The 26,500-nt window shown below is 34.2% G+C and overlaps 2 protein-coding genes across 2 annotated transcripts in view; both read right to left on the bottom strand.

Annotated features, from left to right (window-relative positions):
• Nucleotides 1-11,166, bottom strand: part of LOC120348806 (Down syndrome cell adhesion molecule-like protein Dscam2) — a 56,273-nt gene extending 45,107 nt beyond the window's left edge. The window contains 1 exon segment of the mRNA XM_039420254.1: nt 11,082-11,166. The gene's annotated coding sequence lies outside the window, so the exon portion shown is untranslated.
• Nucleotides 1-26,500, bottom strand: part of LOC111049177 (Down syndrome cell adhesion molecule-like protein Dscam2) — a 390,077-nt gene that overhangs the window by 9,182 nt on the left and 354,395 nt on the right. The window contains 12 exon segments of the mRNA XM_039422097.1: nt 695-880; nt 3,124-3,222; nt 4,374-4,494; nt 6,489-6,637; nt 8,582-8,738; nt 11,073-11,221; nt 14,230-14,385; nt 17,696-17,842; nt 18,876-19,220; nt 21,488-21,658; nt 23,987-24,118; nt 25,390-25,538. Of these exon segments, the coding sequence (XP_039278031.1) occupies nt 695-880; nt 3,124-3,222; nt 4,374-4,494; nt 6,489-6,637; nt 8,582-8,738; nt 11,073-11,221; nt 14,230-14,385; nt 17,696-17,842; nt 18,876-19,220; nt 21,488-21,658; nt 23,987-24,118; nt 25,390-25,538 (1,961 nt within the window).

Genomic DNA, 26,500 nt, shown 5'->3' with positions numbered 1-26,500 from the left:
GAAAAAGATCAGCTAGTATTTTTATAAATCTTTTTCACCAATCATGTATTAGATTCTAGGCCTACACTGCGACGTTGCAATATCGTATTAGAGGTGGCTATGGTATAGTACTTCAACAACGCTTTGTTTCTTGTATTCTATAATATTAATATTTCAACCTCATATTATTATGAAACGATAGATTTAAAAATGAAATAGCTTTATATCCAAGAATACTTTTTTTAAATGGAAAAATCCATCATATTGCAATTTTCTCGTTGGGAGGAGAATCTCTCAGAAAGACAACTAGTTCCTGAACTTTAAAACGACGAAAGATAATTTATTTTCAATATAACTTACTTTAATAGGTTAGTCATACATAGCTCATCTAATAGATTCTTACTTGATTCCTGGTAGTCTTGATGAATTCAAGGATTTTTTCTAGAATTATTTTGTTTAATCCTTGATTCAGAGTAAAATGTTTTGTTTTTAAAAGCTTCCCAGAGCATCTTATTATCAAAGTATAGGAATTGTAATAAGAACATAGTGGAATAGGAAGACCTAATTATATATGTATATCGTATATACTTTCAATTACATCAACTCATATCCTTCTGACTTGTATAGCCTAATGTCTAGTATTAGTTTTGACTTTGTCTTTTGCCAATGTTGCTTAATGACAATAAACATGCATTTATTTATTTAATAAAATTACCTGTTCCTTTGGTAAACGTGTTGACAATGTCACACGGTAGACCAGTGCCGATTTTGTTGAATGCCGTGATGTACAGCTGATAGCGGGTGCCACACCATAAGTTGCGCAAAACATACGTATCAACTTTTGCCTCAATCTGCAGCTCTTCCCAGTCACCGTGATCTCGCTTATAATTTATTACATAACCTGTGGAGAGAAGTGTATAAAAATGATTCATATCCATTATTAATTTGAGCATTATTCTGTTATCAAATTTACACTTATGAGGTTTTTTGGAATTTCTCCACGATAAAAGCGGTATCATCAGATCAAATTATGTGGAAAATATTGCTTTTATTTCACCTTAATATTCTGTTATGATTTCGAATCTTGACAATGCTCATTTTATTTTTACAAGATTTCAACAGTTGTTTGATAGATGAATATATATTTGATAAATTCAAATTATGATCAATTTAAATTATGTGGACAATATCGCTTTTATTTCACCTTAAGATTTTGTTATAATTTCAAATCTTGACAATTCTCATTCAATTTTTACAAGATTTTAACAGTTGTTTGATAGGTGGATGAATATTTGATAAACACTTCAAGAATAAGTCCAGAACTAGTGTTGAACATGATTCATGAGTAGTATCATCTAATTAGGAGCCGGTTTCCGAGCTCGGGATTCAGCTAAGTTCTAGACTTTAAACAGCTGGAGTCAGAAAATTAGCTTTCCGAAACGGGGCGTAGTCGCAGTAAAACGACTAACGACTTTCAAATTAAAATTCGAAAAACTAGGAAATTGAACACAAAATAAAATAGTGTAAAGTTTCAGCTATTTTAAATTATTTAGGGATTTCCCTAATTATTTAGGGATATTTCGTCTAGGAAAAACGTTTCCAATTATAGGAATGAGAAAATAAATATTATCATAAAAACTGCGACTACGCCCCGTTTTGGAATAGTTATTTGTGCAACTAGTGCGCAAAGTGACAGTTTGCTGCATCGAAAGAAACGTTTTCCTACAGATACCCTGAAAAGTGACCATTTGTGCACTGATTGCAGGCTGCAAAGAATCACTTTTCCGCACTAGTGCGCAAAGTGAGTACTTTGCGTACTCCAGATTTGCAGCATGACAACGCAAAATAGTTAGTAGGTTATATGGAGCACCAGTGCAGCAAAATCAAAATGAAGTTGGTAACAGTGACTGCTGTGGCTGCTATAGTGAGCAGAGGTGCAACCAAGCACAACGCGCTAATTATTAGTATTAGATATTATAATGGAGGACAACGACAGCACAGTGCCACCACAGCACACACCACACAGCTGCCCCCCGCCATTCAAACACTACTACATTATTCAGGCAATTTTACCCATAATTACCCACTTTTCATATTCAATGGTAACTGTAGGAAAAATTTAATGTGAAATACGTGCGCAAAGTTCGTTTGCTGCACTCAACAAACCATTCCGCCCTCGCCTACGGCTCGGGCGTAAACGTTTCTTTCGATGCAGCAAACTGTCACTTTGCGCACTAGTTGCACAAATAACTATTACGCCCGAGCCGTAGGCGAGGGCGGAATGGTTTCTTGAGTGCAGCAAACGAACTTTGCGCACGTATTTCACATTAAATTTTTCCTACAGTTACCATTGAATATGAAAGTGGGTAATTATGGGTAAAATTGCCTGAATAATGTAGTAGTGTTTGAATGGCGGGGGCAGCTGTGTGGTGTGTGCTGTGGTGGCACTGTGCTGTCGTTGTCCTCCATTATAATATCTACTTAATAATTAGCGCGTTGTGCTTGGTTGCACCTCTGCTCACTATAGCAGCCCACTCACTGTTACCAACTTAATTTTGATTTTGCTGCACTGGTGCTCCATATAACCTACTAACTATTTTGCGTTGTCATGCTGCAAATCTGGAGTACGCAAAGTACTCACTTTGCGCACTAGTGCGGAAAAGTGATTCTTTGCAGCCTGCAATCAGTGCACAAATGGCCACTTTTCAGGGTATCTGTAGGAAAAGTCTATTTTCTGACTGCAGCTGTTTAAAGCTGTTTAACTTAGCTAAATCCCGAGATCGGAAACCGGCCCTAAAAGTGTTCTGTAAATGATAGATATAATTTGAAGATATTGAATTATATTGATAAAACAGAACCCGATTTTCTCAATGCTCATGATACAATCAGAGTACTGTAAGCGGGTAATCTACACACTTCACACTTACAATACGATACATATAATGTCATTAATAAAGTATTCAATCAAGTTCTCAACGAAGCATAGTTAGTAAAACTACTAAAATGTTGATATTGAAGAAAATTTCTCAGTTATCTAATATTTCTATTTTTCAATAAAAAATGATCGCATTCATGCAATTCATAAGCGATGATGAAACATGAGATTACTTATTAATTTCTCTGAATAATCTCAAGATGACTTACCTAAAATTGGAATATCATTCTGTATCTTATCAGTCCATTTGAGATGAAGACTGTCAGTATCCGTACTCACGACCGTAAGAACAGGGGGCTCAGGAGGAACTGTAACCAAATATTGAATAAAAATTGAGAAAATAAATTTAAAAATTCAATAGGTACATAGGTATGGAATAAAACATTTTCAAAACAAGATCAGAAGTGGACTTAATATTTATTTCAAAGAGCAAACTTTCCTTAATTGAGAATGAATTTTTCTTCATGCATGAAGGAGGACTAACTACCCAATATCTGAATATTATATTGCAAATATAATTTACTAGCCGTCAGGCTCGCTTCGCTCGACATATCCGTCTAGCCAGGGGGCTCCGCCCCTGGACCCCCGATTGGATCGTCCAAAAATGAGATCAGCGAGCTCACTTCGCTCGCCTGCATTTTTCATTTGAGCATGCTTCATTCCATCAGAAAGTCAAAGTACTGAGAAAACGCATAAAATCTGAGAAAAACGTTGGAAAAACGCTGATTTTGGGCGTATCTTTACCTGGGCGTATATTAAAGTCACCTCATCACAAAATTTTTAGACCCTAGCTAAACCTCTGTATCACATTTGAACATTTTCTGTCTATTACTTCATGAAAGAATTGAGAAAACCAAAAAACCGCTAATTTTGGGCGTATCTTTGGTATTATTTCAAATTTCTTCTAAAGGTAGGCGCACACAGATCGTCATCGGACGGACGGCACGCATCGGACGATTAGATTTGATGCATTGTTTTCAATTGGAGCCTATCCGAATCGTATAGGTATGCGCACTCCAATTGAAAACAATGTATCAAATCTAATCGTCCGATCGGTCCGCTGCGTGCCGTCCGTCCGATGACGATCCCTTAACACAACATTATTACACCCCAGCTGAGCATCTGTACTAAATTTGAACATATTCTGTTCATTTGTTCTCAATAAAGCTGAGAAAACGTTAAAAAACGCTGGAAAAACGCAGATTTTGGGCGTATCTTTGGAAAATTTTCCAAATCCTTTCTTAGTGCACCTCTAAAGGGCCAACTGAACATACCTATCAAATTTGAACGTTTTTGGTCCCGTAGATTTTTAGTTCTGCGAGTGAGTGAGAGCCATTTCGCTTTTATATGATATAGATATAATGATAAATAGTATACTATATTCATAGAATAATAGCCTGAACATTGATTTCTTGTCAATCATTTTCATTCGATAGCGATCTCAGAACTTTAGACTCACCTCTAACATTTATATTGTAGACAATTCCATCCTTTCCATGTTGATTTTCCACTTCACAGGTATAATTTCCTCTATCGCTATGCTGGATATCCCGTATGTGTAGAGTTCCATCTTTTGATATCTGAAAAATATTATTATTTGAAAATGGTAGCCTACAATACAGTACGGATAGGTATCACAGATGTTGAACAATATCTTGTTTGCATTGAATTGAGCAATACTTTGGATCTTATGAATAATCCATAATTCCAAACTTACTAATCTAATTGACTAACTGTATTATTTTTAATGTAATTTTGTGTATACAGTTGCTGTAAAACTTGATTTTATCTTTTGTCGTACTGTGATCAATATTTGTCTTTGCCTATTGTTCTGAGAATTTAACGGAAATAAAATCATATTTATTTACAATTTTGATAAACTTAGTTTGAATACGATAATCAATTAAAATGATATGTAATCAATAAATAAAGATCTCAATTTTCGCAATACCGTACATCAATAATTATTGTACACATTAGTTAGGAAATATTTCAAACAACAATAAAATCCTTCTGACAAAATGAGATATTTACAAGTGAATATCAGAATAGGCCTATAATAGGCCTACACATTCAATCAATGTTTATTTCACTCCATGATGGAAATTTGATATTTACTAGAAAAGTACAAGAAAGAAACATAAATTATCAAACTGGCCCACTATTATAAATTATTCTGAGTTATCCGAAAATGTGCAAGAATTTGTATTTATTTTGTATGGTTATAATTTAAATTATGATCGAACTTGGAATTGTCTGTAATACGCTTGAATTACGTCCTGATGAAAAAAACATTATTATTGAGTACCAGTAGGTCGGAAATATAACAATGTCAGTAACCAGAGCACAATAATTACAGTACTATATTCTATATATTAATGACTTGCCACCACACCTTGAACCAGCACACTGTGTTTTATGTGAGAATTTTATTGAAAAGTAACAGTCAGCATGACATGGGATCTGAAAGTAGAAGAGCTCTTCAAAAACTAGAAGAATGGCTGGCCTCAAATATGTTGGTACTGAATTACAATAAAATTATGCAGATTCCATTAAGGACGGCTCGGGAAGCAGTATTGGATACGAGAGATGGTAACATACGTTCAGCAAACGAGGCAAAGATACTTGGAGTAGTGCTGGACTCTGAACTCTCCTGGCGACCTCATCTAGACCAGCTAAAAAGCAAACTAAACTCGGCAGTATTTGTTCTTAGAACCGTGAAGAAATTGCTAGAAAGGGAAACGCTTATTTTGCTGTGTTCCATTCTCTTCTTTCATACTGTGTTATATTTTGGGGCAATTCAACTCATGCAATATATATATTTAGGATTCAAAAGTGGGCAGTTAGAGTGATGGTGGGTGAATCTATTAGAGCAAGTTGTAGAGATTATTTCAAAGAGTTGAAGATTCTCCCACTACCAGGTTTATATATTATATTGGAGGCTCTCTGTTTTATTGATAAGAATAAAGATAGATTCAATACAGGAGAGTTGTTCCACTCATACAATACCAGATATAGACAAAACCTTAAGGTGCGTACAGATATACGCGCCGCGAACATGAGCAATTCACTTTTAATCAGCTGACTATATCTGTATTTTTACAGAAACGGTAAGATACAGATATAAAAAGCTTGGCATCAGCTGATTCAAAGTGAATTGCTCATGTTTGCGGCGCGTAAATATGTACGCACGTATAGAGACAACATTCATCGAACTAGTATGTATGAGAGGGTAAAATAAATAAATAAATAAATATGATTTTATTGCCGTTAAATTCCTAGAACAATAGGCAAAGTCAGCCTATACCGAACATAGGGTGGTAAAGAGTGCAGGAATTCGGGTGTATAATTCATTGCCAACACGTGTAAAGGCTCTCACAGGTGAGAAGTTTGGAATTAAGGTGAGGGAGGAGTTGTTGCAGGTTTGTCCTTACTCCAGTGAGGAATTCTTTTTGCATTATGAAATGCAAAGATGACGACTTAAAATAATTGACGAATCCGTATACCCCTCTCATAGGGGGGTGGTCAGTGGGATGAAAATGAAAAAAATCCTTGTAGATTATTTATATCGTACCTCATGTCTTCCGTTAGATTGGATAGTTTTGTTGTGGAGTTTCCAGACCAAATTTGGAGTAGGCGATCCAACTTTTCTACACAGAAGACTGATGTTCCTCTTCCATGGTGTAAGAATTCGCTGGCTAAATGATGTTATCCTGGCCGGAACTGTGAAAAATCATGATACGTGGTTTTAATTACAGATTCTTGATTAAAAATAGTGAATTTTGCTAAAACAATATAACTAGTAATTTTGAGAAAAGCAGCAGCAAAACGATGGGATAATACTCTCAATCACTATAGTGAGGTCCACGTTGTAATGGCAGTGTTTGATTAGCAATGGTATTGCTATCCTTGTCTTTCATTCAACAAAGCGGATAGCGCTATCTCTTTCTCGCTTTGCTCTGTTGCCATATCGTCTTTTAACAATGTATAATTAATAACTAACAAAATACTTCATCTTAATTATGAAAATTCATTATGAAATTATTAAAAAATAATTTATCGCTTAATAAAATTTATCATTTTAAACGAGAAAGAACAGTTAGGGCCGTTTGCATAGTGACAGTTTAAACTAAATTTAATTTTGAACCGGATTAAATCCGTATCAAGTCTAGTTTGTTATAATGTGTTTCATTTTGAGTTTAAGCCACCAGCTGAATAAATCGAGTTTAAGCTTTGATTGTGCAAACGGCCCTTAGTAATACATCAATGAACCTGCATCAGCTACCGTCTATAGAAGGCATTGACAAGACAGAGGTTCGGCAACGTTTTTCTCCTATCTTTCTTTATTTGAGTATTACAATAGTGCGATAGTATCCCTCTAGCTGTAAGCTATTTGAGCTATTATAACGTGGACCTCACTATAGATACATCATTGTTAATTATCAATGGAAATCTACATTCAGTTATCCATTCCACAATTAAAACTACTCTTGCAAACCAATGTTTACTTCTAATTTCACAAATTGAATTTACTTATCACCTAAGTTCACAAATATTTGATATTCTTGAAAGCGTTGTTGTATGGCATAGGGCTATTTAATCACATAAAGGTACTGTTGCATTTTTTATAATGTGTTCCGGGTTAAAACGAACAGAGTTAATCTTTCTCCGTTTAAACCGAGATGGTGTGTGTATATGGGCCTAAGAATATAAGGTAGTGGTATATTATGATATTGGTATGTGAGAATACAATTTCTCAATTTTTTTCATGCAGTCTTGAAAATTGACTTCGGACCAATGGCAACCCACATTGCGCATACACTGATGACCTCGATTTTTGAAATTTGTAAACCCTCATTGCAGTATATCAATCCTATATATGCAGTATATGTATCAATGTTCTTGAGGTGTGGTCGTGGTCGATCGAGGCCTAAGGTCCGTGGTCGATCGACATAAACCAGGGATTTCAAATAACCCTACAAAAGAACACATTGAGGAAACACATGTGGAAATGAGCCTCGTAACTGAAAAAAATTACCGCGTCTTCAGGCAGGTTGTCAACCAGCATATCGCATACATTTTGACAGGGAAAAAAATCACTTTCAGTCAACAACAGAACAACAGCCAGTCTATAGGGATGAAGTTAAAGATCTTCAAGGAAAATTCGTCGAACAGTGTAATCAGGAATTGCCATAGCAGCTGCGTGCTTGCGAGCCAAACGCTTGGGAGAACACATAACTAACTGCCTCACTCTTTCGATATTTTCTGGAGTTCTGATGTCTTGTTGAAGTCCATTTCTGAGTTTAGCGACACTTCCACACTTCCGAAATGAGCTAATCCACGACAGAATCGAATTACGGCCAGGAACGAGTCTGTGAGGAGGAATTTTAAATCGAGCGCAGAAGGCACGTTGTTCAGCAACAAGTGACCAACCATTAGAAAAGAAGCTTTCAACTGCGAAGGACCGCTGCTCTCTACACCAGAGCATGATGGATACTTACTTGAGGGGGGGAAAATTTGAGAACTTCTTTCTCCAGATGCGCCCCCTCCTGCCCCTCCTCACGCAGGAATTTTTCAAATAAGTAAGTTTCTCTGGCACACCTTGTACAAAGTTTTTCCCTATTTGACGCATTTATCTTAAAAAGACAGAAAACAGCATCCACTAACCTTTATTGGTAGGAGTGATGGTGACTACTTGTGTGCTCTCTCCCTCGCCTACGCTAGTCGAAGCGGTCACCCAAAACTGATAAGTGGCTTCCTCTTGCAGCCGAACCGTCTCATGAGATTCTGCCGTGGAACTCAATATTTTCTTGTGTGTACCTTCCTGTCAAAACAAAAACGAAAAATTGTTCTTGAACTACCAACAAATTAAAATTAACTTGAGCAGAAGAACATTTGATAGTATTCACTTTCTTGGTAAGGGCTACTTGTATGACATTAGATGTCAAAACATGTTATTATTTATTAATTCATAAATGTACATATACAACACCATTCTCAACTATGAATGATTAGGAGCGGAACAACAGGCTTGAAGCCCAAAACTGTTCCTTTTCCAAATTTAGATAGAAAGTGTCCAAAAATAGGTTATTTTCACACTCATGATTTTTGTCCAAAATATTTATAAACTAGTAATTTAGAATTTAGAAAAGTTAAAAACCAAATTAAATAAGAATACTTCACTAAATCTTTATATGAACTGTTAATTGTGGGAGTGATAACTGAAAAATACTGTATTAATAATTATGGTACGTTGTGAGAAATAAAATAAAGCTGAAAAAGGGTACTTCAATTTTTCATTTTCATATAATTTGACAGGTTTCCATTTCAGGTCTCTACAAATATAACATATCAATAAAATATTTGAAGTAACCTTTTAATATAAGTTCAAGTTCAAATAAAAAATACAGCTTAATAAAAATTATTAATTATTTTCAGTAATTTCAAATAATGTTGAATTTGAACTTGGGGCAACATCTAAACAATAACATAGAGAAACGATAGCGTAAGTAGATATCCTATGGTATAGGGTGTTTATGTCGCAACTTTTACTGTTATCCCAAGCCGATAGTTCACGTAGTTCTTGCCCATGCAGCTGTGTGACGCTGGTAGTCTCTCAAATTGTGCCGTTCCTACTCTCTCACCCCAACAAAACAGTAAAAATTGACAATAATCGACAGTAATCGGCTTGAGATAACAGTAAAAGTTGCGACATAAATTCCCTAAACCATGGGATATCTACTTACGCTATTGTTTCTCTATGACAATAACCTCCTAAAAGAAATATTTCTAGTTTTGGATTCAAACTGTCGTTGAAAGTACATATGCAATTCTATTTTTTGAAAACGATATTAAAAAATTAGGAATGCTGAACAAGATGTTTTCTCTCAATCATCGAATCTTTTGAATCAGTTTATTTTTTCATTCGTTTAGTTTTTTCTGGATTGAAAGAAATATCAAGGAAAAATCATTAGATAACATTATTGGCTCAGTTTTCAATAATCAATGTTAAATGTTAATTTGCACTAATTCTCGTTATACACATAGGTTAAGAATTACTGGTATGATGGCTATTTTACATCCTTATTGACATGAGATAATTAGCAAATTAAACAATTATTATCATTATGATACTTTTAAAAACTCGATAAAATAGGGTATTTCGCACCTAGGGCCGAAAATGAGACTTTTCTGGCTCGAAATCGGTTTTCAAGTCCGAGGCCGTAGGCCGAGGACTAGAAAAGATTGAGAGCAGGAAACACATTTTTGCCCGTGGTGCGAACGCTATTTTTCGCCACACAAAAAATAAGTTTTCATTTGTGCGTAAATGCGTCGTTGACCATGACAGGGTAAAAAGTAAATTCTTATGGCTTGTGTTGGTGGGGAGTCCCTTGCGGGAAGACCATGACAGGGTGAGGATCTCAGTTTGGGTGGATTTCAAATTGTCTAAATAACCTAAAAGATAATGTTCTAATGTTTTATGTTTTAATTTTATGATTCTATGTTTAAATGGGAGGTTGAGTTTATACTTTTTTATTCTTTCAAATGGCAATAAGATGATATAGTATGAATGTTTTTATTTTGAATAATAAACACAAATAATGAAAAGTTTTTTGATCAGCTGTTTTAGCAGGCTAACTTGGACAATCTGAATGTCAACAATGCTTGTCATCGTCGACTGAGAAAGTTGAGGTTAGAAGTTCTATCCTACTCTGAAAATAGAATTTGAATAGTTTTTAATATAACTTATTTATATTCCATTCATCCAAATAAATTGATGGTATCTTATTGCTGAATACTTTATTCAATTCTAGAAGCATATAAACTGATTTCGTTTCATAAACTATTTTGTAAACACGTTCACATCAAATCAGAATCAGCTGACTTCAAGGTTATTTTAGAGCCCTAGGGCCGTAAAAATTTTACCGGCCTGGTCAGAAAACAATCACTTTCGGCCTCCATATGACGCACGAAAACCAGCTCATTACATCCAAGTGGGGCAAAAATAAAATTTCAGCAATCTGAAGTATTTCAGATCCATATCCGACCATATCCATAAGCATTATCCTTATATTCAGAAAACTAGTAAATAATATGAAATATAGTAATGAGAGCGCCAAGCTTGAAAATGAAATGAGCAGAGCAAAATGAATAATACCGAACTAGCCTCTTTTCCGTCATCGACAATGCCCATGTAGAAAGTGTAACCGGTTAGATCTCCATTCGGGTTCTCAGGAGGCAGCCAAGAGACGATTATCTTCTTCAGTGAACTCATCGCTACTTTTATGTCTGCTGGTGGAGATGGTACTGAAAAGGAAAATATAAAATAAAAATAAATATGATTGGATTGTGAACATTTATTTTGTAGTAATATTCGGTGGAATGTTTAAATAGTTGATATAAATTTGAGATATGTCAGTCATGTTGTTCATGATGAGTGAAAATCTCAAAGAAGAAACTAAATACACTGTAAATATGAACGAAGTCTAGCCTAACCTCATTAGTTTATAAACATTTTTGAACACTTCTACTTACACTACAAAACTAGGAAGTAATAACGGGTGAACCAGAATAACAGAAACTTTTAAAAACGTCATAAAACAATAGTGGGAAGCGCAAAAATGATTTTATTTAAAATAATGTAAAGTTCAAGACTTGCCATTTGAAAATTATTAATAACATCTCATCACTTATCGACTATTACTTCATTAAGATGGCTTCCTCCTGCAAGAATACACTCTAGAAATCTGTGTTGAGTTGCCAGAACTATTGCTACAACATTTCAGCTGGGATATTGTTAATTTCATTCTGAATCATCTGTTATAATTCAACCACAGTAATTGGTCATGTTGTGAACACTTTTGATTTGAGATAGAGCCACAAACAGAAAATCGCAGGTGGACAGATCATGGGACCAGGAAACGAAGCCTAATCGTGAGATTACACGTTTACCAAACAATACTCACTCGCACAGTTGCCATTAACTGCCATGCAGTGTGGAGTTCGTTCACAATTTGATCAATAATCTTGAAATAATTAAAAATTAAAACAAATTCAAAATGAAATCAGCAATATCCCAAATGAGATGTTGCAGCGATCAATGAGGAGCCGTCAACACAGATTAAACAATGTATTCGTTCAGGCGGAAACCATGTCAAAAAGTGATGAGATGTTATTAATAATTCTCAAATGGCAAGTCTTGAACTTTACATTAGTTTAAATAAAATCATTTTTGCCCTTCCTTTGGCGTTTTTAAAAGTTCCCGTTATTCTGGGACACTCGTTATCAATCTAGAAGAGGATTAGGCCTATTGCAGCATTACAAAAATGAATAGAGTATAGTTTAGTATATTCCTCCAATCTCTACATTTCCAGTGATTATGATTACCAATAAAATAATTATAACAAATATTTTGAAAATATTAGAGAGAAGATTATAGGAAGAATATATGTACTATTAGACAAAGATTATTCGTTCATGGTAATAAGTATGTAGTTGATTATGGTAGATTCGAGTTCATCAACTATGTGTGTTAAAATATTTACTGGCTTATACACTAATTTGCATTAAATGACGGTATTGCTAATAATTGTTCAACGAATTTTACAAAGTATAAAAAATTGATTAATGAGAATAAAGATTGAATGCAATTAGAATAACGATAATATAATACTGTAATGTAACTGCATAAATCGGAGGTGTTTCAACAAATAATTGTCGATTCTCTGAAAAGGATATAAAATAATTCCCGGGCTGACAAATAATTTTTGTATAGTAGCGCTCATCGAATTTCCATCTAGCTGTTTACCCTGTTGTCAATACTGTATTTGCAATAGCAGAAGTCTTCGGGGTGATTTCCAGCATTTAATTGGGATTTTGTTTAATAATAATTACTTATTATAAGGTAAAATATACTTCTTTTGTCATTTCCACCTCTATCTTCATCTTAACGGCCAACTTCACGTTCATTATTAAGTCATCTCGATCTGGAAACTAGATATCTATCATTACGATCCACATCTTTGTGACAATTACATCAAATATGTCATTCCATGTAATAAATCATATTTTTATTTGCAATAGCAGAAGTCTTCGGGGTGATTTACAGCATTTAATTGGGATTTTCGTTAATAATTATGACATAAAATAATATCCTTCCCATCAACACACGACCGGGCTACTCTTAACACACAACATACTCTTGATAGAGTATCCATTAATGAAAATTATCTTCAGTACCGGCGGTATATCGAAAAAGCGATTTAATGGAGTTAATAAATATCGATTGATCTGGGTGGCTCCGGCCTGGTGTCAGATTTTTCTGGTCGCACCTGATCAATTTCAGAACGTTTGATATGACTTGAACGTTTATTGTCAAATCCAAATTGATTTTTGAACTATATGCAGTTTAGCCAAGATTTGACATTATTACCAAATCGTGCTTCGGTGAGACAGTCAAATTTCGGCCAAACTGCATCTATCAAAAATCAATTTGGTTTTAATAATACAGGGTGAGCATAAAGTCTTGTCCTGATTTTAAAAATTTATTACAGAATAACCGTTTGACATAATAATTTAATTCTGGCGCTGTTACATAGGTTAGTGTTAGCAGTTTTTTTGACCAATAGATGGCGCTAGTGGTCCTAAACAATGACGCTGTCTGTTAGTTCACGTTAGTTGCGGTCAAAATGGCGTCGAAGCAGGAAAAAGCACAATGTGTGCTTTGGATTCACGAAACGAAATCGCCCATCAGTGTTCAGCGTAATTTTTGACTTTTTTTATGGGGATATATCAATGACAGAGTCTTCGCCACACCAGTTGCTGACATCGACGAATTGAAGGCTAGGATACAAGCTGCTGTGGGTACTGTGACAGAACACATGTTACAAAACACCTGGCGAGAACTGGAATTTTGATAAAATATAATTGAGATAAAAATATCTCTGGCGAGAAACTGAAACTTCGACATTCTCCGGGCTACCAAGGGGGCACACGTTGAAGTTTACTAACGTGAGTGATATTTGAAAAAACTAATAACACTAACTATGTAACAGCACCAGATATAAATTGATATGTCAAACGGTTATTCTGTAATAAATTTTTAAAATCAGGGCAAGACTTTATGCTCACCCTGTAATATTCGTATGGCTTTTATTGGTCCCCGTTCCTGATGGAAGTTCCACCTCGCCTGAATATGTTAGTTAAGCCGTCCTTACGACTGTCATACTTCAGCCGGGACCGACAGTTTATAACGTTTCAATAGGTTTAACAATATTTTTGTGAAATATGTAATTTTCAATGAAATGTTGACCTACCATCTTCCTCAGTGCGACAATGTATGGGCGAACTTCTCACACCATCTCCACTGACAGTAAAAGCCAACACAGTGATACTGTAGTTTGTGTACTTCTTAAGTCCTGCTAGGGACGTCTGTAGAGCTGATGTTACCTTTGTCTCCATATCGTCCTTCTCTGAAATAAAAAAATAAATTTATTTGGACAATAATTACTAGCAGTTCTGTGAACAGTAGACCTCATTCAGTATTCTCATCCACAAGTACCTGATTGAAACTATACACCTTATGGAAATACAGCAATAGACTGGCTTCTCCACACATCTGTATAATCGAGGGATCTGACATATTTGAGGGACTTGTTAATCGGGAAATGTCTTTATACGGTGGATGAGTTTTTCGCAGTTGAATTTTGATTGGCGTGTTTTATGTTTTTGTGTTAATATTTTTAGTTAATACCTTGACGTTGTTGTAACATTTTCCAATGTTTTTTAACAATAAATTATTTTATTTGATTTGAATCACTTGTCAGCTGATTTATGATGAATAATTCTATAGTCTGATTTTTACTCTGATATTGGCGTATGAAGGAGGCTCCTTTTTACTTTTATATTATCCTTGAAATGCAAAATTTCCAAAAACCTTGTATATACGTCGACGCGCAATTAAAAAAGGAACATACCTGTCAAATTTCATGAAAATCTATTACCGCGTTTCGCCGTAAATGCGCAACATATAAACATTTAAACATTAAGAGAAATGCCAAACGGTCGACTTGAATCTTAGACCTCACTTCGCTCGGTCAATTATTGTGAAAGAATGCTTGGAAAATTACAGATTATATTATTGTAACTGCAAGAAATGGTTACATGACTAATCTGCAAACTTGAAGATAAAATTAATTTAGAATGAACAGAAAATCTTATTTGAATTGCAAAAGAATGCTTCAAAAATTAAAAATCGTATTCTTGTAACTGCAAGAAAAGGTTAGATGACTAATCTGCAAATTTAGAGATCGAACAAAGTTTAGAATGAGCTGAACATAAAAAGGCTTGCTATGTCTCATTCAAATACAAACTTATCGATTTATTTTATTTATTTATTTCATTGACAATCACAAATCATTATTATAATATAGAAGACAACAGGCATAGCCGAAAACTGTCTTTGGGCTACAGGTATTTGCATTCATTATTTATTTACATTCATTGTACGAATATCTATAAAATCAAGTGTGAATTGTTGAAAGAATCCTGAATGAAAAAAGTCTGGAGTAGTTGTGAAGCAGAATTCTCAATGATTGATGTTGTTTTCCATGATGATAATAACTTATTAATAACTCTGTTGGAGTTGAGACACTTTGTTTCAGAGTAAATATTTTAATAAACCTACTATAAATAAATAAATATATTTTATAAATAATTTATTATGTTTATGTTCATAATTTATAAAATTATTATTGGATATAATTTATAAAATTATTATTGGATATATTTTATACATTTATTTAATTGATTAATATAATGATTGATAATATAGGCTGATGAAGCTCCTCCTCATGAGTGAAATGCATTCCTCATTTTTGAACCAGAAAATAAGTATATATAAATACTTTTTGTGTCGTTGAGAAGTTGATATTGTGGTAATTATAGATATTGAATAAAAAGACTAAGAAATTGTCAAAAACCACAAATTTTATTGGAAGTTAGAAAGACCGGTTTCGGTTGATACACAATTGTCGATCTCTGTTAGGTTTTCAGAGATTGACAATGGTGTAAAAACCGAAATCGGTATTTCTAACTTTCAATAAAATCTGTGGTTTTTGACAATTTCTTAGTCTTTTTATTCAATATATATATATAAATAGTTACTTCGAAGCAAAGTGTCTTTCATACAGTCATTGTACATAGAATACTATACCTAGTATTCAACCTTGAGACGTTACTCTTTTTATAAACTATTTTTTTATTATCAATTATTATTACAATATTGGATTCAGGAACATCAAAGATAGACTGCAGCGTTTTGCAATCAAATTCAAATAACCAGCAAACAAAAAATTACAATTGATTTCATATAAATTTAACCAGACAAACCAGCTGTTTACTTGATAATCCAATATCGATATTAATCTATATACAATATTGATATTACCATCGATACATCAATATCGATATATTATTATTGACATTGCGATACAATCAACAAACTGTAACATTACAATCTTGCATACAGTAACTTCAACAGAGTTGAAAAACGGAAAAACCATTGTTTTATCACTTGAATTAAGATTCAAGAGTAAAATTGCGGATTTATGATGTTCTATAGGTAGTATGTTACAAAGAAGTAACATATTATAGTCATAAATGATTACAAACATTCTCTTGGAAAATAAGGTAGGTACCATATTTGACCGAACGTAGTAAGGTCTATGTTTTAACTCGGATTTTCTTTTGTCTGTCTGTATGTAACGCGATTACGGCCAAACGCATTGATAGAATTCGATGAGATTTGGCAGGAATATTCCTTTTTCAACTGCGCGTCGATGTATACACAAGGTTTTTTGAAATTTTGCATTTTAAGGATAATATGAAAAGAAAAGGAATTCCATGATTTGATATCACTAATCACTATTATAACATTTACTCTGTAGATAGGATTAATCAGACTATAGAATTATTCATAATCAATCAGCTGACAAGTGGATTACACAGATGTTCTGGAGAAGCCCTGTCTATAGTTTCAATCAAAGACCTTAAAGAGTTATGCATCTTTGGTTTCAATATTTTGTTTTGCAGTCATGGTATTATTATGCGTGCCCATCAGTATCAATATTCTCATATTTAAAAAAACTAATTTGATAGGTGATTAAAAATAATCAAATTAACTAAATAATGCTGAAGAAATTATAATATTTTTGATTGTAAAAATAATAATTTTCATCAGATGGAAAAATTATCACGGAAGTGGATGAATTATATCATATGGAATACAAATTCAAACGTGAACTGAGTTTGTTAACAGTTGACATCAGATACTTGTGGAAAACTGCGTGAGGCCTACTGTTCACAGACCTGCTATAGTGAGGTCCACGTTATAATGGCAGTGTAGGATTGACAAAACTGTTGCTGTCCTTTTCTATCATACAACAAAACAGATAGCGCTATCTCTCTCTAGCTTTGCGATGTCTGTTTTCCAGAATATTTTATTTTTACTTTTGACAGTGACTGTACAAATTAAATCAAATTTAATGGGATGAATTGAGTAACAGCTGTGTACACTCAGTGGAAAAATGGAGAGACTTGGCAACGTTTTTCTCCTATCTTTCTTTACTGCCATTATAACGTGGCAGTTATTTATTCACTCTAGTTATTTATTCATCAATGATTGAAACACATAATCATAGAATGATTGGGAATAACAAAACAGTCTTATAGTAATAAGAAAATAAGTACCTAATATCCTATACAAGAAATTTGTCTACTTACCATACCAGTCCTCAGCGGGGAGATGTGAGACTTTGTAGCCCTGCAAGGGTCCATTACGACCTTCGACTGGAGGAGGCTCCCACCACACCTGGATGCTCTGAGACGTGAGCGCCGAGCAGCCCACTTTCATCGGCGCCATACTTGGAACTAAAAAGTCACAAAACAATTTTGGTTTATTCATCAATCATGGAAACATAGAAACTTTACAATAGATCAAATTTTATCAATTGGACTTGAATATGAAGGTGCGTACAGATATACGCGCCGCGAATATCTGACTATATCTGTATTTTTACAGAAACGGTAAGATACAGATATAAACAGCTTGGCATCAGCTGATTAAAAGTGAATTGTTCATGTTCGCGGCGCGTAAATCTGTACGCACCTTTAAAAGTAGACTGCCAGTCCTTGTTAATTTACTTTAAACACATCATTAATATTCATATGTACTTCAAAAAATTCACTGATTTAGAAAAGAGAAGTAGTATTCAACATGCATATAATACTAGATCAGGAAGAATCGTACAGAGACATAATTTAGAATTTTCAAAATGAAGACAACTTTCATGGGAGATAAATATTTTAACATGCTGCCCCGAAATTTAAAGTCCATAGAGGAGTTGACGATTTTTAGAGCTAAGCTGAAGAAATATCTGATAGGATTGTCCTTATATTCATTTGAAGAATTTTTTCAGATTATTGATTGTGATGAATTTCTTATTGACTGTTTTTGTGTGTTTTGTTATTTTATTATAAATATACGACGTTATTCAATGTATCTGTATCTTCTGTTGAATAAAAAGTATTTGAATATTGCATATTGAATATAGTTTGTAAGATTGCACGATACATTGTGATATTTTCAATTGTATACCCTGCCACTAAATTTCATCTATTTTATAATATGATAAGCTAATTGTTTGTAAGTTTAAGCCTATTGAAACAAAACTTCTTCAACAATACAGACAAAGAGAATAAACTCTCTTGTAAGGTTTGCTATTGAATTGTTCTTCATTCAATACAAGAGATATTAACAAACAATCATCGTTTTCACACCGATATCTCGCCGACACGACAGAATTCACTCTGATGAACAGTATCAGAGGAGGCTGTGGTTTATAACTGCGTGAGGTCTACTGTTCACAGAACTACTAGTGAGTCTCATTGCGCCAACACTAACCTCCCTCCAAAGTACGCGCTTGGATGGGCTCCGACATAGGCCCTGATCCCTTGCTGTTGAACGCCTGCACAGTGATGACATAGGGCGTGTACATGGAGAGACTCTGTAGCACAACCTCGCCACTCCACTTCAAGCCACCGCTGGTTGACACCTCCACCGTCTTCACGCTCTGTGGTGTCGTGCTCGCTTCGCCCGCCCCAGTCGCCGGCGACATTTCGCTGTAGCTGACGTAGTAGCCGAGCAGGTCGCCGTTCCACAACTCCCTGGCCGGCGCCTTCCACGTCACCGAGATCTCAGTAGAGCTATGTGCTTCCGCCTGGATTTCCCGCGGTACTCCTGTTGGCGCTGCAAAAGAGATTGAGATATTCGGTTGAAAAGTGGGATAAAAATTGAAGCATACGGTTGATAATAGAATATGCGGTAGCTGTTGAAGGTTCCATTTATGTAAACAAGTAAAATCACTTGAAATATAGACGCAGTATCTATGAAACACGTCACCGAGATCTCCGTCGAAGATTTCCTGTGGTATTCCAGTGGGTGCTAGAGGGATAAAAATATTGAAGCATTCGGTTGAAAATAGACTATGTGGCAGACGTTGGAGATTCTATTCATGTAAAATCCCTTGAAATATGAACACAATATCTAAATTATGATTTGAAATTATTGTATCGATGAATATTAAATACTAATCGGAAAATAATGAATCCTTCAAGTTGAAAAGATCGTACAGCTGTGATACCGTATTGCAGTTGATATTCGGTATCAAGGAAGATCGTGAATAATTATTATTTGACTTATTATGTCAATTCAATTTTCTATCAAGTGTGGATTCATTTTTTTATTTTCTAAAGGTGCATTTTCGTTTGTGCCTAAATTTCCGCAGTTGACATTCGTATTGTCCAAGTTGCAAGTGTGCTCAAATAGCTGATTAAATAACTTTTCATTATTTGTCTTTATTATTAAAGAATTAAAAATTTCTAATAATATCAACATATTGCCATTTAAAAGTATAAGCTCAACCTGCCCCATTAAAACATAATTGAACATAATATTTAGGTTATGTAGACAAATTGAAATCCACCCAATCTGAGATTCTCTCCCTGTCGTGGTCAACGACGGCATTTACGCACAAACGAACCACCAGCTTAAGGGTTTCATTTGCACACAAAGTTCGTCTTATGATAGCTTTTCACATAGTTTCATAGAACACACCTAAAAGCCTTGAGTTTGTCGGCTACACAGAGTTGGGCTTCACCTCACATAAGGGAAATAAATACAATAATTGGCACCTACTTGTTTGGTTTGGTAATATAGTAAGCTATATTGTTATATTATTTTCCTACAATTACCTTGAAAAGTGGCCATTCCTGCACTGATTACAGAACGCAAAGAATCACTTTTCCGCTCTAGTGCGGGAAAAATTTTTCCTGCACTCCAGATTTTGCAACATGGCAACACAAAATAGTTGGTGGGTTATATGGAGGATGAGTGCACGAAAACAAAAATTATGTTGGTAACAATGACTGTGGTTAGATTTAGATAAGAATCATTTCAATGGCTACCCTACATTTATGATAAGATCCCAATCTAGAAATCCAAAACAAGAATAATGTTTATCTAAATCATAATTAAATAATAAATTCTCATCATTTAATAATAAATAATGTTTATTTTCTATTGACAGTAATTATTTCAAGCAATGAGAAATGTAGCAAACACACATTATGAAATTCGAATTTTCAGGTTAAATAATTACCGTTCGAAATCCATGTCAATAAAATTAATAAAATAACATTAGAATATACTACAATAAAATATTTTCTGTTGTCTATGTTATTTTATAAATATTTTTTAGTTTACTTATAGTATTTTTCGGTAATTCTAGTTAATCATAATTCTAAATATCTGAATACTGTTTTTAGCTGGATGAAACGAAGTTAGGTACGATTCTTCCCGCTAGGTCGCGCGCTTGTCGGTTCAGCCATTTTGCAGTCATCCCAAACCAGCTGTTGGTGTGTATTTTGAATGCGAATTTTTTGTTTTATCTGTATTTTTTCTGATTCTTGAATGAATAAAGATGGGAACTTTGGCTGAGAATTTTCAACTTCAATTGGATTATTAATTTTAAAATAAATTAAGGTTGTTATTAATAACAGCATCACACACACACACTCACATTTGATGGATTTCAGCCATCATTTTATCCATAATTACCCACTTTTCATATTCAATGGTAACTGTATGAAAAATTAAATGTGAAATACGTGCGCGAAGTTCCTCTGCTGCACTCAAGAAACCATTCCCGGCCGTTTCTTTCGGTGCAGCAAACTGTCACTTCGCGCACTAGTTGCACAAATAACTATTTTATTGTTATATTGTAGGCTATATTCTTAGGCCATACATCATTAAATGAGCATCAGAAAAGTGAGCTTTCAAGATTTTATCTATCAGAGCTTTCAGGGTATTGTATCAGCCGAAGTAATTTGAACGGTCTAATAAAATGATATGAAATGGTTCTATATAAAATTGAGAATTATCATTGACTTAATATGTATGAGTTGTTGCATCTTAAAACAAAACATTATCATCACTTATTAGAAACGCATTCGTACCTTCTTCTTGGGTTGAAACTTGAATGACTTCACTTGGCTCGCTCAAACCCAATCTATTCTCAGCAATTATTCTCAAATAATAGGTGGTATCCGGACTCAGGTTTTGAACAGTGGCAGTAGTATGTGTTCCAGGAACGACTACTTTTGCAGGCTCGGTTGGCCAAGGCGATTCTACAAAGAATAAAACAGATCAAAGATGGAAAAAAATGAGACAAGTTAACTACTCATCATTAACTATCATTACTATTTTTTCCTCTCTTCCTAGAATGACTTCTGTATAATCGTAGAAGCTTTTTTGTTTTGTTTTTCTATTTTATTTCATTTTATTATTTGCTGTGTTTATTTTTTCTGCTATCTAAAATTGTGTTTTTCTGTAATTTCATTTTCTGTAATGTATATTTTTCAGAAAAACTTTTCATTCTTTGTGGAATATTATCTGTGTGCTCTCATATGTATCTTAAATAAATAATAAATAAATAAATAATAAATAAATAAATATAAATAAATAATAAGTAAATAAATAATAAATAAATAATAAATAAGTAAATAAATATTTATTAATAAATATGTTGACAGATAGAGAAGCAAGTGGTTACCAATCACAGACATAGACATGGATTGCTATAAGAAGAAATATTGCTTGTTTCAATTCAAATTTTCTCGCCAAAATACATTAAACGCATCCATATCAAAATGAAAATATTATTTATTGTGCAGAGTAAGTACGTGATAGTTTTCTCTATCATTCAAATTTGCTTTTAGAAATTGAATGAAAGTCATGCAACAATGAATCAGTTATTATTACTCTAATTAGTATATTATTCTAAAAATATTTGAAATGGTCAGAAAAGTTTTAATTTTGAAAGAGGCACTGATATTCCTTGAAGTGGATCTGGCTTCTAGTATGAAATTCATCTAGTCAACTGAACTGATTCATTTGAATTTCAGACAGATAATTTAATGAAATTTCCAAATTACATCAAGCCATTACTGACAGTAGCTTCTGATTATTACATTAAATCGTTGTTTTGAGAAGCAAAAATAGAATAATAAAAAATGAATACAGTTTTCTCGAAAAAAGTAAGGGCCAATATTTTGCTTTAATGGGACTACCTAAAAGCACGTGTATACATAAACAAACCACGAACCCTTGAAGCCCTGAGTGAAACAATAACACAAGAAATTCGAGCGGTACCACGTGCATTGCTTCAGAGGAGTATGGACAACTTCTCACAACGTCTACGGGAGTATATGGACAAAAACGGACAGCATTTTTAACAGTTGCTATTTTCGTACATAATCAATGTTATAATTTTTTCCTCTTTAATTTTTATAAAAGCAACATCCAAAGTACACACAAAATTTTTTTCGAGTTTCGGTTACAAATGAGTGTGTAACTGTGATTTCAAATCATCCATACCTCCCTACCCAACCCTGAACTCTAAAAAGAGTCTAAAAATTCGACTCAAAATTCTATGTCTAATCTTGTATTCAATTATAAATAATAAGTAGTCTATAAATGTAGTGTATATAGCAATAATTATTGTATAGTAGTATATTAATTCACGATACATTGAATTGAAAAAAAAAAAACATTTTGATGTGAAATAAAGATTTACTTATAGCAGTGACGATCGTTTCGACCTAGTGTGGGTTATCATCCGACCCTGATGATGGTACACTTACAGCACTTGCTATGTAAGTTGATTTAATTGTGAGGAAGAATGGATATCCAGCACGTATAATACCTTTTGAAGATCACTTATACTTAAAAGCACTACCTATATTTTACTAATAGCACTTGCTACACGTATTATTGTTTATTGTTTTTGAAGGGACGGATTCAAGGATCCAAAGGTTCAAAGAACCCCACACGTCAACCGAAGCTTATTGTGTTCCCAAGTAGTATGTTAGTTGGGCAAACCAATACCTATGTCCTTTACAAGAACCAGGAGTTTTTCCCTATACTAGCATTCCATTCATCACCTGGTTGCAATCCTTGTCGCAATCCAGTGTGATATGCTTGGCAGACTCTTCAGACTGATTAGTCCTCGTGACCTACATGAGTTCCACTCCTGGCCTTCTTTGTAGGTCCTTCCGCTGAGGAAGGGGCGGCCAGGTTGCCTCTAGGGCGCCCGGCCACCCTTCCTTGACTCAGCCTCTTGACCCACATTTGTGCCTGGAGTTTCACCAATCTCTGGTCTCTTGGGTTTTTATTTTTGCCCCTTCGGAACTGCCCTAATGGGGCAGATCACGTGGGTTTGAAGTCAAGGCAACTTCTGGAGTTGCCTTGAGGTCCATTTTAGTCGCCTCCTACGACAAGCATGGATACTGTGGGTGAATTCTGGTTTTCAACACATTCTTGAGTACGATGTTCGACTCAAAGCTCGCCCAACCCACAGGGGCTGCTACACGTAAGTGAATTAATTGTGAAAGAATGGATACATATATAATACCTATTGAAGAATACTAAGCTCTTTCCTCTATGATACTACATACCTCTAGCATGTTTATATTGGACAATGTAGCTGGTGATGGGACTATTTCCAGCATACGGCTGCGTCCATTGTAATTGCACTGATCTACTCTGTTGGTCGTTCACTCTTATATTTTTTGGCATCTCAGGAACCTCTGAAAATCGTCAAGTTGAAAAGTCAAACTTCACTTAAATCCATGTACACAACTAGATGAAATGTGATAATGAGCTATTCAGTAACATGATCAAAGGATATTAAATTACCAATTACTAAATTAAATATTAACAATTTAATAGTATCCTATATAAATAAATTATTACAGGGGAAATTGGTTTATTACTTCAAGCTTGATGAAGATGATAATATTTGCGGTTTATGAAGTTAATAATTTGATTGTATGGTATGAGATGTTATGGTATAACTCCATAATTGAAAGTATAAGATGTTGTCAATACCACTTTATTTATTCGAAAATTAATTCATCTTACAGAACCAGCTTTCATGGTAACACCTACCACATCTTCAGCTGAACTGATTCAGCAGACAGTTTCAGTTCAGCTGAAGATGTGGTAGGAGTTACCATGATACCTGGTTCTGTAAGATGAATTAATTTTCGAATAAATTAAAGTGGTATTGACAACATCAACGTCTTATTCTTTCAGTTTATGAAGTTCTTAAATAGAACCATCCAATCTGATTTTGAGCTGGATATGCTGTATAATTCCCCACCCCACCTCAAATACAATGTACGACTCATTAAATGGTTTCAGTATTTGTTCCTATATAAGAAACAAACAAGCAGAGATAACACTCTCCATCTCAGAAATGTGAGATTTGTAACCCCAATAATAAATACAGTATTAAAAATATTATAGTGAATGACAACTTTTCCATTGGATGGATAAATAAACGACACCTAAACAGAGTATTTTAAGTAAAATTTCTTACTTTAAGTAAGACACTTTCAGAGTTTTTCAAGTAAATAGATCGAATAAGTTACAGAGATAGTTCTTCACAATAATATACATGTTGGACTCAAAACTTATGAAGTGATGAACATAACCTATTTTTGAACAATTTCTATGCAAATTTTGGAAAAGGACAGTTTTGGGCTTTAAGCCTGTTGTTCCTTTCCCAGAGAATGATATTGTGAATTTCAATGTGTAAAATAAATAATCTTTAAAAGATAGATAACCTAGAAAAATGTTTTGATGTACATTTTTGACATTATGATATTGGAATTTCATGGTCTCTAGCAGATACAGCACGATAAAAATTGCCGCAATCCATGAAATTACTGTGCATAATTTTGTTGATCCACATTTGACAAATGATATTGGTGATAATATTTCTTGAGACAGTTACTGTATAAAGACAGACCTTCGCCATTGACTGTCGACAAGCTTCAATAATATTTGTGCCTACCTTGTACTATCAGCTGAATAGCCATATCGTCCTGTCCATAGGAGTTGCTGCCATGACAAGAGAATACACCGGTGTCATGCCGGTAGGCTCGGGTGATTCCCAACTCTGATACCATTCCATCATCCAACTTCTGTTCCCTTATTGTGTACCTGCAAAACCAATGATGAAGTATTCTCAATGACTCCATATAGCTGACATTATAATATAGAATACAGCAGTGTCAATCTCCCTGATTCCACATATTTTAATATAAATACCTATTTTCATTTGATCATTGTGAATCTGTATAATATGATATTTAGATTCTAGCAATAGATAGTACTGTATTTAAAAAATCAGGTGTGGCGCACTCACACAACTTTCCTTGCCGTTATGAAAATTGATCAACTGACGTTAGTTTTCACGCGCATCTCAAGTCTACTATTCAAAGATCTGAGCCAGCTGGTGACAGGACAATAACGCTGGAGACACACGAGGTCTGCTATCTCTTCATAGTGAATGATTTAATAGTATCAACAGTTGCCAACAGTTTGCAATTGAATGATCAAATTTTCTCGAATTTCGAGCTTATTTTCAATTTTTTGTGAAAATGTTACTGAACATTTTTAATTGTAGAGATTTTTATGCTCAATCTTTTCCACTTGATTTTTTTTGTTTTAATTGTATCTGAAGCCTGATAATTGGGAATCTAAAATCAAACTTTGCATGGATGGGACGGAGCTCCTGAGATTTTTACAGATATAAGACTAGTGGCAGTTGATAGAGCTTATTAATGACTATTTTAGGTATAAATATTGATCAAAATCGTTGTAGGCGTTTTCGAGAAAATCGCGAATAACCCTGTTTTTGACAATATTTTTGCCATTTTAGCCGCCATCTTGAATTACATTCAATCGAAATTGTTCGTGTCGGATTCTTATATTGTAAGGACCTTAAGTTCCAAATTTCAAGTCATTCCGTTAATTGGGAGATGAGATATCGTGTACACAGACACACATACACACAACACACACAGACCAATACCCAAAAACCACTTTTTTGGACTTAGAGGACCTTGAAACGTAAGGAAATTTAGAAATTAGGGTACCTTAATTTTTTCGGAAAGCAATAA

This window comes from Nilaparvata lugens, chromosome 2 (assembly GCF_014356525.2).
Source record: "Nilaparvata lugens isolate BPH chromosome 2, ASM1435652v1, whole genome shotgun sequence".
In the NCBI taxonomy this organism is placed as follows: Eukaryota; Metazoa; Arthropoda; class Insecta; order Hemiptera; family Delphacidae; genus Nilaparvata; species Nilaparvata lugens.
Note: the sequence above shows the minus strand (reverse complement) of the source record. Positions and strands in the feature narration are given on the sequence as shown.